Source organism: Engystomops pustulosus, chromosome 7 (genome assembly GCF_040894005.1).
Source record: "Engystomops pustulosus chromosome 7, aEngPut4.maternal, whole genome shotgun sequence".
NCBI classification, from domain to species: Eukaryota; Metazoa; Chordata; class Amphibia; order Anura; family Leptodactylidae; genus Engystomops; species Engystomops pustulosus.
In genome coordinates this window covers 13,674,970-13,689,515 of record NC_092417.1, presented here as the reverse complement: position 1 = coordinate 13,689,515, position 14,546 = coordinate 13,674,970, and the positions used below count along the sequence as shown (strand labels likewise).

The window sequence follows — 14,546 nt, the reverse complement described above, 5'->3', positions numbered from 1 at the left end:
GGCCTTGCTCCAGGAGTCTCCGCAGTGTCACAGTGCGTGCAGATGCCTCACACCTGCTGCTGCCATTCCTGAGCTCTGCACTGCGATGCTGGGAGCCCCATCCCCAAGCTGAGACACTTGTAAGAGACGGTCCGGGCGCCTGCTGGTCCTTCTTGGGCTTCCTGGAGCCTTTTTGGTAACAATGGAGCCTCTCTCCTTGACTTCCTTGATGATGCGATAGATTGGTGACTGAGGTGCAATCTTTCTAGCTGCGATACTCTATCCTGTTAGGCCAGTTTTGTGCAGTGCAATGATGACTGCACGTGTTTCTTTAGAGATAACCATGGTTAACAGAGGATAAACAATGATGCCAAGCACCAGCCTCCTTGTAAAGTGTCCAGGGGTGTGATTCTTACTTAATCATGTCAGATTGATCCCCAGCCCTGTCCCCACCAGCCCCCCGCACCTGTGTTACTGGAGACATCACTGACACCATGACAGCTGCTCCACCTAAGGCTCCTGCAATGAAGCTGATATGTGTTTTGGGGGAAAAAGTTCATTTTTCTAGGCAAATATTGACTTTGCAATGAATTGCTGATAAGCTGATCACTCGTTATAACATTCTGGAGTATATACAAATTGCCATTATAACACCTGATGCAGGAGACTTTGTAACAATTACCATTTGTATCATTCTCAGAACTTATGGCCATGACCGTACAATACTCTCCATAGAGATATACAAGAGGAGCGACACCTAGAGGTCACAGCCAGTACTACAATACTCTCCATAGAGATATACAAGAGGAGCGACACCTAGAGGTCACAGTCAGTACTACAATACTCTCCATAGAGATATACAGGAGGAGCGACACCTAGAGGCCACAGCCAGTACTACAATACTCTCCATAGAGATATACAGGAGGAGCGACACCTAGAGGCCACAGCCAGTACTACAATACTCTCCATAGAGATACACAGGAGAGACACCTAGAGGTCACAGCCAGTACTACAATACTCTCCATAGAGATACACAGGAGAGACACCTAGAGGTCACAGCCAGTACTACAATACTCTCCATAGAGATACACAGGAGAGACACCTAGAGGTCACAGCCAGTACTACAATACTCTCCATAGAGATATACAGGAGGAGCGACATCTAGAGGTCACAGCCAGTACTACAATACTCTCCATAGAGATACACAGGAGAGACACCTAGAGGTCACAGCCAGTACTACAATACTCTCCATAGAGATATACAGGAGGAGCGACATCTAGAGGTCACAGCCAGTACTACAAGGCTTTAGACATCAGGTGATGTTTCCCCCTGCTGGTATCATAGTGGCACTACAAGCCCTTTTCCTGGCACGCAGTGGATACAGGAGTTTCCTACACATTTGATTTTTTTTTTTGTTTTAGTCCTTTTATTAAATTTTTGTAAAGTAGAACATAGAAAAACACAAAATCAATGAAAAAAAAAAAAAAAAATCCAAAAAAGTTGTTCTTTAAAATCATATGGCGACTTCTTTCATCCGAATAATTCTGCGGTTGGCGAATTAATTGCTCCGGATTTCAGAGGATTGAACAAAATCTGGAAAAAGTAGTGGGCACTGGTGTAGTGCGGGCGATGTGATGCCCATGTGTATCGCTGTCAGGGGTATAACCTCTGGTCGGCGGGTGGCTGGTTAGAGGGGGTTAACTGGACTGACCAATGAGAAGCCTGCAGTACATCCACATCATCTTTTCATTGGCTGGCAGACAGTGCAGTCCTACCCAACAGTCTTTCCACTAACCAATGAAAACCAGGTAGATCCGGGTGCGATGGCTACTAACCAATAGACAGACTGGACGTTACACTTGGTACCACCCCATCTTTCCATTGGCCGGCAGACATCCCATCCCTGTGACCCAGGCCTCCTATAGGCTGGGACAGGATTTAGGAGCTACCAGGAGCGCCTCCTCCTATGTTATAGGCTGGGCTCCACTTTGGAAATGAATTAACCCTTTGTAAGCTGCATAGTAAAGCAGACATCGACAGAGGATGTGTTTGGTCCTGGATCGGGAGCTCAGCGTCATCTTCTTGCACGTTATCTTTCCTATTGATTTATTTTTTTTTGGGGGGGGGGGGGGGGGGGGAGTTTTTATCTCGGTCACGGACGCTGCTTAAATTATAATAGGAACAAAAAAAAAAAAAAATGAACCATCGTAGTCCCTTCCAGTGTGGATCCATAATGAAAGCAGCCTGGGCATCGCACCCAACCAGTGCAAGCAGTAGATATCACAGTCCTCCGTCCAGCAGGGGGCGCTACAGTCTCTAGTAAGTCCCTGAGGCGTCTTCTTGTGCGCCGCTCGTGAACAGTATGTGCGCCTTGGAGTTGATAAAGTAAGTGGCTCCGAAGGATAAGAGGAGGACGATGACGCCCACCACCAGCGTTATCACCTGCAGGGGGGGGCGAGAGAGGACGACACGTGAGGAAGGCGATGGCGTCTGTACTAGAGCAGGTGACTGCAGGGGACACTTACCTCCAGCTGGTGACTGGGCACCAGGAATATGCGGCCTCGGATCTCCTTCCAGCGACTCTCCGTCCAGGTGGAATATTCGGTGGAATCCCACTCGTTCAACTCGAAGGCGGGAGACTCGGCCAGGTGACTGCGCAGGGTGCTGCGTACACAATACGGGGAGCGGGTGGTCGTATTGTTGTCTAACGGGCCCTGCACCCAAATGTATTCATAAAGCTAGAAATGGAAAGACGACAAAGATCAATGGAAGTCACAACAGAGGTGAGGAAGCAGCAAGGCATCCTGGGAGACCACTTACCTCTCTCTGAGGATCCGTCGCTTTGTCCGGGCTCTGACATTCCTCCTTGGTGTAATTCACCACCTGCCCGGTGAGGTTGGCGAGGACGGAGATGAGGAAGCTGGTGGGGGGGTTAGGGGTGGGCTTGCTCCCCAGGGAGGTGGCTGTCACATAATACTGGGGGGGCTTGTCCTCTACAAACCAAACAAAACCATTAATTACCCCATAGTCACAAAATTTCATACTTCAAAATTACTTAATTTTTGAATCATATTTTGTTAAAAAAAATAAAAAAAACTTGGAGGGGGGGGGGGCACTCACTTTAAATGAAGTTACAAAATTATTTTACATTTACATGCCAATTTTTGGACATTTGGTTCATACATCCAGTTGACATTTTTTTAAATAAAAATTGTAAAAATAAAATTATATTTACAATTTTTTTTTTTTATAACTTTTGTTCATTTTGACAGTTTCTTTGTGCATTTTATGTAATTTAGCAAACTAGAAAAAAGTTTTTATTTTATCCATTTAATTTTAACGCCAATTTCTAACCATTTATTTGCACAGGTTTTTTTTTTTTGTAATTTTTGTTACCTTTGAATTTTTTGGGGCATTTCCTAATTTTCATTTGCACCGTTTTGTGCACTTTTAAACCTTTCAATTTTTTTTTTTATAATTTTGTAATCAATTTTTTTTTGACATTTTAGTGTCACATCTACAAAACAAAACAAATTAAAACCCCTTGAAGGGAACCAGCCTTCAGATTCTGCCCCACTAAACTATAAGCACCCCCCCAGGTGAGGGATGAAATATCCTTTTTAGAATCCCCTCTTGTGTGTAATCTTCTTAGTTTACCTATTAAAAAAAAAAATCTCCTTCGAAGTCAGGCAAATATGACTCTTCTCAATCGTTTCCACATGAGAGGAGTCATTTGTAGGGGTGATGCCACTTCAGAAGTCCCTATAGTGTGTTCTATAGCACCTAGAAAAATGAGTTGTGTGTCATATTAAAGATACAATTCTCATCTTTCAGATGACATCAGATTTGTGGCTTGTGAGCTACAGAACCAGTGATACCGGCAGCTGCAGACACGGCTGGTAATGCAAGATGCAGATAGAGATCCAGTTCCTGCCTGTATGTCCAGTTCTGTAGCTCACAGAACCACACGATTGGAAATGTAACTTTTATATGACACCAGCTGCACGTTTCTAGGTGCTACACAACAAAAGACCGGGGCGATTATCACGGCTCCAGTGAGAGCAGATGTGGACGCGGTTCCAGAGACAGGAGAGATGGGACAGCCGGGTTTTCATCTGATACAAAGTCACAGCATCCAACATGTCCGGGGAATGCTGGGAGTTGTGGTTCTGCAGCAGGACCAGACTTACCTAGATGCCCTTTCCAGTCGGACCTAATGATGGACTGGAACCAGCTGTTGTTAGACATCACCAGGAACCCGTACAACATCCGAGTCACCTAAGCAACAAATATTACACAATGTGAGCGGTTTTTGCTTGAATTCAAAATCACCTTCTCCAGTCACATCCAAAGCTGCATGAAAAAAAAAAAAATTCTGAAGGCCACGTCCAAAACCAGGCATGTGACCCGGTAGCTCGGCCGTGACTGTGTAACTGCAGGATTTTTTACGCAGCTTTAGACCTAACTGGAGCAGAACTGTAAAGCTGTTAAGATTCAGAACTTGTGTTTGGAGGAGGAGTTTCTTACCGATTTCTCGTCGACCTTGATCTGGGCGGGGTCCTTACCGCCGGCCTGCTGGTACAGGGTCCTGGCGAGCAGCGTGGCCACATCTGTGAGAGACTGGGGAGAGGAGAAGACATTAGACTGTATGTCGGACCTCCTCTCGCTTCTTAAGGGGGTCCAAACACCAAGCAAGGATGAGTGACGTCATAGAGGAGCGCAGCCAATCAGGATAAGGGGGTGTGGCTTCTCCGCTAGACACACAGGAAGTGCCAATCATTAGCCAGTCCAGGCGCTTCCTGGGTACTGGAAGATACCACGATGCAGAGAGAGGGGGGGGGGTGCAGGCAGATTGGGATCTGATGATAATGTCTGATCAGTAATCAATCATTTCTTTTGTAAAATTTAGTCGAAAAATTACTTTAACCCGTGAGGCACTGCAATCATTACTGATCAGAGTAAGGGGGCGCTCCAGAGCAATCACTGGATGAGAGGAGGTGGCCGGAGAGCAGGCAAATTATTGGGCATCTACCACCAAAATTAAAGATTGTATGCAAATGAGCCTGATGGGCTCCAGGCTCCACTAACACCTATGGAGCCTGGAGCCCCTCAGATTCATTTGCATAAAATCTTAAATTCTGGTGGTAGATGCCCTTTAAAGGTCATGACTACTAAATTCCTTAAAGAGGTTTTTCCCTGGTTAACCACACAACCCCTTTAAGTCACCCCCGGGGGTCACCTGAGCGGCTTCGGTGACGTAGTTTAGAGCCTCCTCCTTGGAGAGTCCGCTGGGATAGTTCATGTTGATGCTGGCGGAGGTGTCGTACATGCTGTTGTAGTACCTGCAGGAGGAGGAGAGTACCGCGTCACAGGGTGCCCCCTAGTGGTCATAACAAGGAGGATGTGGAGGTAGTGATCATCTTACTTGTTCCGGTACGTTGCATTGTGGTCGGTCAGCACTATCCCCGGGATATTCCGGGCCCTCAGGAACCTCTGGAAGGAGGCAGGAGGGAGGGCCTGGGATTGGTCGACTTCTTGCAGTGTGACATTAGTGTCTTTGCTAGAATTTTTCAGCACATCAATCAGCTGCTCCACCTAGAGGCGATGTAGGGCATTACATTAGAGGGCTGATCCACTTCCCCTGCATCTAGAGGGAACAAAACTACTACAAGGTCACCTACCTCCACATTCACAGAGTCATTGCTCCGAGAGATGGGATCAGTGTGGATCCACAGGGAGGAGTCCTCCCTCAGCGCCACCTGGTGGACACAACACAGGAATGCAATACAAGATTAAAAAGGGATCCATTAGCAATGTTTATGTATGGTCCCTGGTGAGATGTGTCATCACACCTATGTGTACGTTAGTAGCAGCAGGACTGTGATATATGGATTTATATTCCAGGATTGTGGCATGTCCTCACACTGCTGTGCTCTTAGTTCTGTGCACTGCTCAAGAGTAAAGACTGTACCAAGCATCCGTGCGGAGCAGTTCAATGCAGAGAGCCAGGTGCGCAGCAGTGTGAGGGCTCCCCCCACCGTGCATGTGTAAAAGCTAAAAATCTACATTTCTATCCCAGGATTGTAGCTCCACTATGGCACTTCAGGGTGTATCCTCACACTGCTGTGCTCTTATTCTCATCTCCCTGCACTCCACTTCCCCCGAGTAATATCTGTAACGTTGTGATGACTACAGAAGTCATTTAGAGCAGAGTTGGTAAGTAGCTCAATGCAGGGAGCTCCGAGCACAGCAGTGTGAGGACACCCCATGGTGCGCTTAGAGAAGGCACAAACCCCTTCTGGACTTAGCGGTGGTTTGTGCATATTGCAGGATACTTGCCGCCCCATTTCTATAAGTGGTGATAGAGCGGAGCTGCAGTGTAAAGCGCAGGGGACAGGCGCCATACATTGTGTAATCACCTGACTCAGCTCCACAAAGGTGTGAATGTTCTGCAGCCGGACGGGAAACCTCCCCTTCTCCATGTCGTAGACCATCCGGGAACTGCCGATGTAATCAAACACTTCCTGGAGGGGGAGACACAAAGAGAAGGTCACCAAGGAGGACAAATCTGCACTGCAGAACTACAACTCCCAGCATGCCCAGACATCCCGCATGGAGAATACACAACACAATACAATGTCAAAGAGTGAAACAATAAAGCAGGGCATGATAGGTGTTGTAGTAGTCAGTAGCACCAGTTCTAGCTCTCTGATTGGCCAGAGAAGAGACTCTTACCCCCTGGAAGAAGGTAAACATGATATTCCTGGGTAGGTCCTGGGAGTCCGGCGCCTTGTGAATGGCCTCCGCCGCTGCCAGCTGCGTCACCAGACTGGACACGGTGCTCTCAGCCGCCGGCGCCAGGTTCCAGAAGAAGGAGCGGCCGTCCAGCTGGGGAGAGAAGGGGAGGAGTCACACAATCTGACTACATCTGACTACACAAGAGCGGGGGAGGGGCATCACTTACCCTCGCAGCCGACACCACCACCTGCTCCTCGGGCGCCAGGAACCCGGAGCTGTTGACGGGTCTCACGGTGCTCCAGACGTTGTAACCAGCGAGAGAATCGCACACAGCTTCTAAAGGACAGGGAGGGCGTCACTACATGGGAGGAGCTTACAATAATCTGACATGTGGGAGGGGTTTAAACAACTGAGCCACACACTCACCAGGGTTTATACTGAAGGACATCTGGATGGAGTTGCGCCTCATGCAGGTGACGGTGCTGGTGACCGCGTGCATGGCAGACACCAGCTGCATGGCGCACAGCGGGTACTGGGGGGCGGAGCCGTTACCAGGGACATTGTGATCTCTGTAACACTGCAGAGAGGGGAAACCGTCAGCAAGAAGGGGAGGAGGAAGACATGCACACACACACACATATATTATATATAATACCTGCTTAATAACCTCCGTCTCATTCTCATCCTGTAGGAGGAAGACGGGAAACTGGAAATCTTCATAAGACATCCCGCTACCCAGAGGATTCCACAGCGTCTTATTACAGTGCGAGTACTGAGCCCCACGCTGATCCGTGTACAGTCCTGCATATATGGCAGTATTATAGTAGTTATATTCTTGTACATAGGGGGCAGTATTATAGTAGTTATATTCTTGTACATAGGGGGCAGTATTATAGTAGTAATATTCTTGTACATAGGTGGCAGTATTATAGTAGTTATATTCTTGTACATAGGGGGCAGTATTATAGTAGTAATATTCTTGTACATAGGGGGCAGTATTATAGTAGTTATATTCTTGTACATAGGGGGCAGTATTATAGTAGTTATATTCTTGTACATAGGGCCAGTATTATAGTAGTTATATTCCTGTACATAGGGGCAGTATTATAGTAGTTATATTCTTGTACATAGGGGGCAGTATTATAGTAGTTATATTCTTGTACATAGGGGGCAGTATTATAGTAGTTATATTCTTGTACATAGGGGGCAGTATTATAGTAGTTATATTCTTGTACATAGGGGGCAGTATTATAGTAGTTATATTCCTGTACATAGGGGGGCAGTATTATAGTAGTTATATTCCTGTACATAGGGGGCAGTATTATAGTAGTTATATTCTTGTACATAGGGGGCAGTATTATAGTAGTTATATTCTTGTACATAGGGGGCAGTATTATAGTACTTATATTCCTGTACATAGGGGGCAGTATTATAGTAGTTATATTCCTGTACATAGGGGGCAGTATTATAGTAGTTATATTCTTGTACATAGGGGGCAGTATTATAGTAGTTATATTCTTGTACATAGGGGGCAGTATTATAGTAGTTATATTCCTGTACATAGGAGGCAGTATTATAGTAGTTATATTCTTGTACATAGGGGCAGTATTATAGTAGTTATATTCCTGTACATAGGGGGCAGTATTATAGTAGTTATATTCCTGTACATAGGGGGCAGTATTATAGTAGTTATATTCCTGTACATAGGGGGCAGTATTATAGTAGTTATATTCCTGTACATAGGGGGCAGTATTATAGTAGTTATATTCCTGTACATAGGGGGCAGTATTATAGTAGTTATATTCCTGTACATAGGGAACAGTATTATAGTAGTTATATTCTTGTACATAGGGGGCAGTATTATAGTAGTTATATTCTTGTACATAGGGGGCAGTATTATAGTAGTTATATTCTTGTACATAGGGGGCAGTATTATAGTAGTTATATTCTTGTACATAGGGAGCAGTATTATAGTAGTTATATTCTTGTACATAGGGGGCAGTATTATAGTAGTTATATTCTTGTACATAGGGGCAGTATTATAGTAGTTATATTCTTGTACATAGGGGCAGTATTATAGTAGTTATATTCCTGTACATAGGGGGCAGTATTATAGTAGTTATATTCCTGTACATAGGGGGCAGTATTATAGTAGTTATATTCTTGTACATAGGGGCAGTATTATAGTAGTTATATTCTTGTACATAGGGGGCAGTATTATAGTAGTTATATTCTTGTACATAGGGGGCAGTATTATAGTAGTTATATTCTTGTACATAGGGGGCAGTATTATAGTAGTTATATTCTTGTACATAGGGGGCAGTATTATAGTAGTTATATTCTTGTACATAGGGGGCAGTATTATAGTAGTTATATTCTTGTACATAGGGGGCAGTATTCTAGTAGTTACATTCTTGTACGTAGGGGGCAGTATTCTAGTAGTTACATTCTTGTACGTAGGGGGCAGTATTCTAGTAGTTATATTCTTGTACGTAGGGAGCAGTATTATAGTAGTTATATTCTTGTACATAGGGGGCAGTATTATAGTAGTTATATTCTTGTACATAGGGGGCAGTATTATAGTAGTTATATTCTTGTACATAGGGGGCAGTATTATAGTAGTTATATTCTTGTACATAGGGGGCAGTATTATAGTAGTTATATTCTTGTACATAGGGAGCAGTATTATAGTAGTTATATTCTTGTACATAGGGGGCAGTATTATAGTAGTTATATTCTTGTACATAGGGGCAGTATTATAGTAGTTATATTCTTGTACATAGGGGCAGTATTATAGTAGTTATATTCTTGTACATAGGGGCAGTATTATAGTAGTTATATTCCTGTACATAGGGGGCAGTATTATAGTAGTTATATTCCTGTACATAGGGGGCAGTATTATAGTAGTTATATTCTTGTACATAGGGGCAGTATTATAGTAGTTATATTCTTGTACATAGGGGGCAGTATTATAGTAGTTATATTCTTGTACATAGGGGGCAGTATTATAGTAGTTATATTCTTGTACATAGGGGGCAGTATTATAGTAGTTATATTCTTGTACATAGGGGGCAGTATTATAGTAGTTATATTCTTGTACATAGGGGGCAGTATTATAGTAGTTATATTCTTGTACATAGGGGGCAGTATTATAGTAGTTATATTCTTGTACGTAGGGGGCAGTATTCTAGTAGTTACATTCTTGTACATAGGGGGCAGTATTCTAGTAGTTACATTCTTGTACGTAGGGGGCAGTATTATAGTAGTTATATTCTTGTACATAGGGAGCAGTATTATAGTAGTTATATTCTTGTACATAGGGGGCAGTATTATAGTAGTTATATTCTTGTACATAGGGGGCAGTATTATAGTAGTTATATTCTTGTACATAGGGGGCAGTATTATAGTAGTTATATTCTTGTACATAGGGGGCAGTATTATAGTAGTTATATTCCTGTACATAGGGGGCAGTATTATAGTAGTTATATTCCTGTACATAGGGGGGCAGTATTATAGTAGTTATATTCCTGTACATAGGGGGGCAGTATTATAGTAGTTATATTCCTGTACATAGGGGGCAGTATTATAGTAGTTATATTCTTGTACATAGGGGGCAGTATTATAGTAGTTATATTCCTGTACATAGGGGGCAGTATTATAGTAGTTATATTCCTGTACATAGGGGGGCAGTATTATAGTAGTTATATTCCTGTACATAGGGGGCAGTATTATAGTAGTTATATTCTTGTACATAGGGGGCAGTATTATAGTAGTTATATTCTTGTACATAGGGGGCAGTATTATAGTACTTATATTCTTGTACATAGGGGGCAGTATTATAGTAGTTATATTCCTGTACATAGGGGGCAGTATTATAGTAGGTATATTCCTGTACATAGGGGGCAGTATTATAGTAGTTATATTCTTGTACATAGGGGGCAGTATTATAGTAGTTATATTCCTGTACATAGGGGGCAGTATTATAGTAGTTATATTCCTGTACATAGGGAGCAGTATTATAGTAGTTATATTCCTGTACATAGGGGGCAGTATTATAGTAGTTATATTCCTGTACATAGGAGGCAGTATTATAGTAGTTATATTCTTGTACATAGGGGGCAGTATTATAGTAGTTATATTCCTGTACATAGGGGGCAGTATTATAGTAGTTATATTCTTGTACATAGGAGGCAGTATTATAGTAGTTATATTCTTGTACATAGGGGGCAGTATTATAGTAGTTATATTCCTGTACATAGGGGCAGTATTATAGTAGTTATAATCTTGTACATAGGGGGCAGTATTATAGTAGTTATATTCCTGTACATAGGGGCAGTATTATAGTAGTTATAATCTTGTACATAGGGGGCAGTATTATAGTAGTTATATTCCTGTACATAGGGGGCAGTATTATAGTAGTTATATTCTTGTACATAGGAGCAGTATTATAGTAGTTATATTCCTGTACATAGGGGGCAGTATTATAGTAGTTATATTCTTGTACATAGGGGGCAGTATTATAGTAGTTATATTCTTGTACATAGGGGCAGTATTATAGTAGTTATATTCTTGTACATAGGGGGCAGTATTATAGTAGTTATATTCTTGTACATAGGGGGCAGCATTATAGTAGTTATATTCTTGTACATAGGGGGCAGTATTATAGTAGTTATATTCTTGTACATAGGGGACAGTATTATAGTAGTTATATTCTTGTACATAGGGGGCAGTATTATAGTAGTTATATTCCTGTACATAGGGGGCAGTATTATAGTAGTTATATTCCTGTACATAGGGGGCAGTATTATAGTAGTTATATTCTTGTACATAGGGGGCAGTATTATAGTAGTTATATTCTTGTACATAGGGGGCAGTATTATAGTAGTTATATTCCTGTACATAGGGGGCAGTATTATAGTAGTTATATTCCTGTACATAGGGGGCAGTATTATAGTAGTTATATTCCTGTACATAGAGGGCAGTATTATAGTAGTTATATTCTTGTACATAGGGGGCAGTATTATAGTAGTTATATTCCTGTACATAGGGGGCAGTATTATAGTAGTTATATTCCTGTACATAGGGGGCAGTATTATAGTAGTTATATTCTTGTACATAGGGGGCAGTATTATAGTAGTTATATTCTTGTACATAGGGGGCAGTATTATAGTAGTTATATTCCTGTACATAGGGGGCAGTATTATAGTAGTTATATTCCTGTACATAGGGGGCAGTATTATAGTAGTTATATTCCTGTACATAGAGGGCAGTATTATAGTAGTTATATTCTTGTACATAGGGGGCAGTATTATAGTAGTTATATTCCTGTACATAGGGGGCGGTATTATAGTAGTTATAGTCTTGTACATAGGAGGCAGCACACATGTTATTTAAAGACAAAACTCACCAAATCCATCATTAGGACATGGAAGGTCCGGGGAGAAGCCTTCGGGTGGAGGGGGTTTGGCGTACATCACTGCTATCCCAGATATCCTAGTGCTCTCCTTAAATTTCAGCATGGTGTCTCTGATGAAGATGAAGCATTAATTAATGATCTGTATAATTATTATCATAAAACACATGGAAACATCTATCAGTCACGTTGTACCTGGTGAACAGGTGACCCTCTAGCAGCACCATGTATGGAGGGTCGGGGCCGCTCTCTAGTACCCAGGATAAGTCGTCTTCCTTCTCCACCACATGAATGACGCCGGTGTCACCATTTCTAGAGGCTGAAGAGTAATAATGGGATTATTATTAATATTATAAGAGGTGACAGCAGGTCAGTTCTTCTTCTTATGATTATTAATTCCTTTATTTGCTTTCTTTTCAAGACATTTTCCGGTTGTTTCCTGGTCGCTGTAGTTTTGTATTTGTTCTGGTCTTAAAGGGCATCTGCCACCAGGATGAAGGACTGTATGCAAATGAACCTGGAGCCCCTCAGGTTCATTTGCATACAGTCCTTCATCCTGGTGGTAGATGCGCTTTAGTGTAATGTATGTGACCCCCCCTACTGATTGTACGGGAAGTTACGGGAGGCTTGAAGCCATATTCACTTTACACATGTGGTGTATACAGGGGAGTCACTCAGCTTTCACTAGACTCTGAATGGTACAATTAAAGGCGTTGTCCCAGAATAAACTTTGGATCAGTGAGGGGTCAGACAGTCACAGAAGCCAGAATAAGATGGCACTAAGGTCCGTATACAGATGCAGGGGAGGACAATGTGGCTGCTCAGGGTCTGGGTAAAGCTGGGTTGATACCTCATCCAGCAGGGTACTTACACTGGCAGCCGATCTGGTGGGTGGCGTTGAGGAGACGCACGCAGGGGGCTGTGCTGTTTAACTTGACGTAGATCTTCCTCTCGACCGAGCTGCCCCGGCACAGAGCTGCAGGGGAGACACAAGAGAAGACATTATAGTAACAGGAGGAAAGAGCAGACGACCATACTGTGGAGGCTAATTAGTTAATAATTGTAATGAGTGTATTTGACCTCTGCCAAGAATAGACATTGTACAGCTCTGAATGACAGCTGTAGCTGGACTCTGCAGGACACTTCCCCCTCACTAGACTTTCTAGCTTTATGTAAAGGACATACATGGCATCATGTCTTCTCATGTCCTATGTCATGTGTCTTAGATCGTGAGGGGCGGTCCCAGGATCTCACTGTAAATGATAAAGATGATTTGAATGCTCGGGGGGAAGTGGATGAGATGGAGCACTAAGCAACACGTGTCACCTGTGTTTCTGTCTCTACCCCCATCTCCTTAACCAAGGGGGGGGGGGTCTGATCTCCCTGTATGTATACTCTCACACCCACAGATAACTGGTCATAGCCACCGCAGCATCAATACAGATACAACTATAGAGAGAAGGAGGCCACACCACATCTCACCTACAGCTCACTCATGTTTTACCCTTTAATCAAGAAACTTAGAGGATTAAAGGGAACCTGTCACCAGGGACCTTATTTTCACTACAGACAGTTTGTAGAAGCCCATCACACCTGCATTACAATTCTGCCTTCGCTAAGCATTTGCATTACAATATTATTGTGTGTTATAACTTACCTGCAGAATCCTCTGTGTAGTCCCAGGGGTTGGGCTTTGGTTTGGATGCATTTAAAAAAACAAACATGTGACTTGTCTGTGCTGCAGACTGCTCAGCTCTCAGCCCCCACTTTTCTGCTCCTGTACAGCTCCTCCCTCCTGCTCCTTCATAGAGCTCACATCGGACATCAGAGGGAGAGGATGAGCTGTACAGGAGCTGAGGAGTGAGTAGCACAGACAAGTCACATGTTTGTTTGTTTTTTAAATGCATCCAAACCAAAGCCCAACCCCTGGGGCTACACAGAGGATTCTGTCAGGGAGCAAGGTAAGTTATAACACACAATTATATTGTAATACAAATGAGAGGCAGATGTGCACTGCAGGTGTGAGAAGCTTCTGTAACCTGTCTGTAGTGAAAATGAGGTCCCTGGTGACAGGTTCCCTTTAACTGGTAATATTGTCCTGGTATCTCCCTCCACTAGGAGGCGCCATTGTCACCAAATATTCAGTGTTTATGTGATGTCTATGAGGAGCATCACATGAGAACATCACATGCACTCAGTGCTCCCCCAGGCTGGGAGCACAGCGCCCCCCACAGGTCTCCTCTCACCTGCCAGCAGAACCAGGCACAGGCCCAGACTCCTCCATCCCGGCCTGGATCCCCCTTTCTCTCCAGCAGCCGCCATGTTCATCGTCCACTAGCTGCTTCCGCCTTACTCTTCCTAATCGGAAGTCCAGAGGAGCGGCCATAATGACAGCGCCGAGCACTTCCGCCCGTCT

At 43.5% G+C, this 14,546-nt stretch overlaps 1 protein-coding gene and 1 long non-coding RNA gene across 3 annotated transcripts in view; one reads left to right on the top strand and one right to left on the bottom strand.

Annotated features, from left to right (window-relative positions):
- Window positions 1-7,597, top strand: part of LOC140069315 (uncharacterized) — a 98,862-nt gene extending 91,265 nt beyond the window's left edge. The window contains exon 3 of the long non-coding RNA XR_011848776.1: window positions 7,409-7,597. This is a non-coding gene — a long non-coding RNA (uncharacterized lncRNA). The remainder of the gene's footprint in view (window positions 1-7,408) is intronic.
- On the bottom strand, window positions 2,116-14,523 carry NCSTN (nicastrin). 2 transcript variants are annotated; one of them, XM_072114851.1, is made up of 17 exons: window positions 14,377-14,523; window positions 13,002-13,106; window positions 12,326-12,449; window positions 12,125-12,243; window positions 7,373-7,518; window positions 7,144-7,294; window positions 6,944-7,053; window positions 6,715-6,867; window positions 6,399-6,503; window positions 5,661-5,738; window positions 5,405-5,574; window positions 5,219-5,321; window positions 4,507-4,599; window positions 4,170-4,257; window positions 2,800-2,972; window positions 2,505-2,717; window positions 2,116-2,421 (listed from the first exon to the last, which is right to left on the bottom strand). In XM_072114851.1, exons 1-17 carry the CDS (start codon window positions 14,456-14,458, stop codon window positions 2,296-2,298), a joined length of 2,139 nt encoding a protein of 712 aa, XP_071970952.1. In that variant the 5' UTR covers window positions 14,459-14,523; the 3' UTR covers window positions 2,116-2,295. The 2 variants fall into 2 exon arrangements, with proteins under 2 accessions (XP_071970952.1, XP_071970953.1); XM_072114852.1 differs by having other exon boundaries at window positions 6,944-7,050.
- Between the last annotated feature and the right edge of the window lie 23 nt (window positions 14,524-14,546).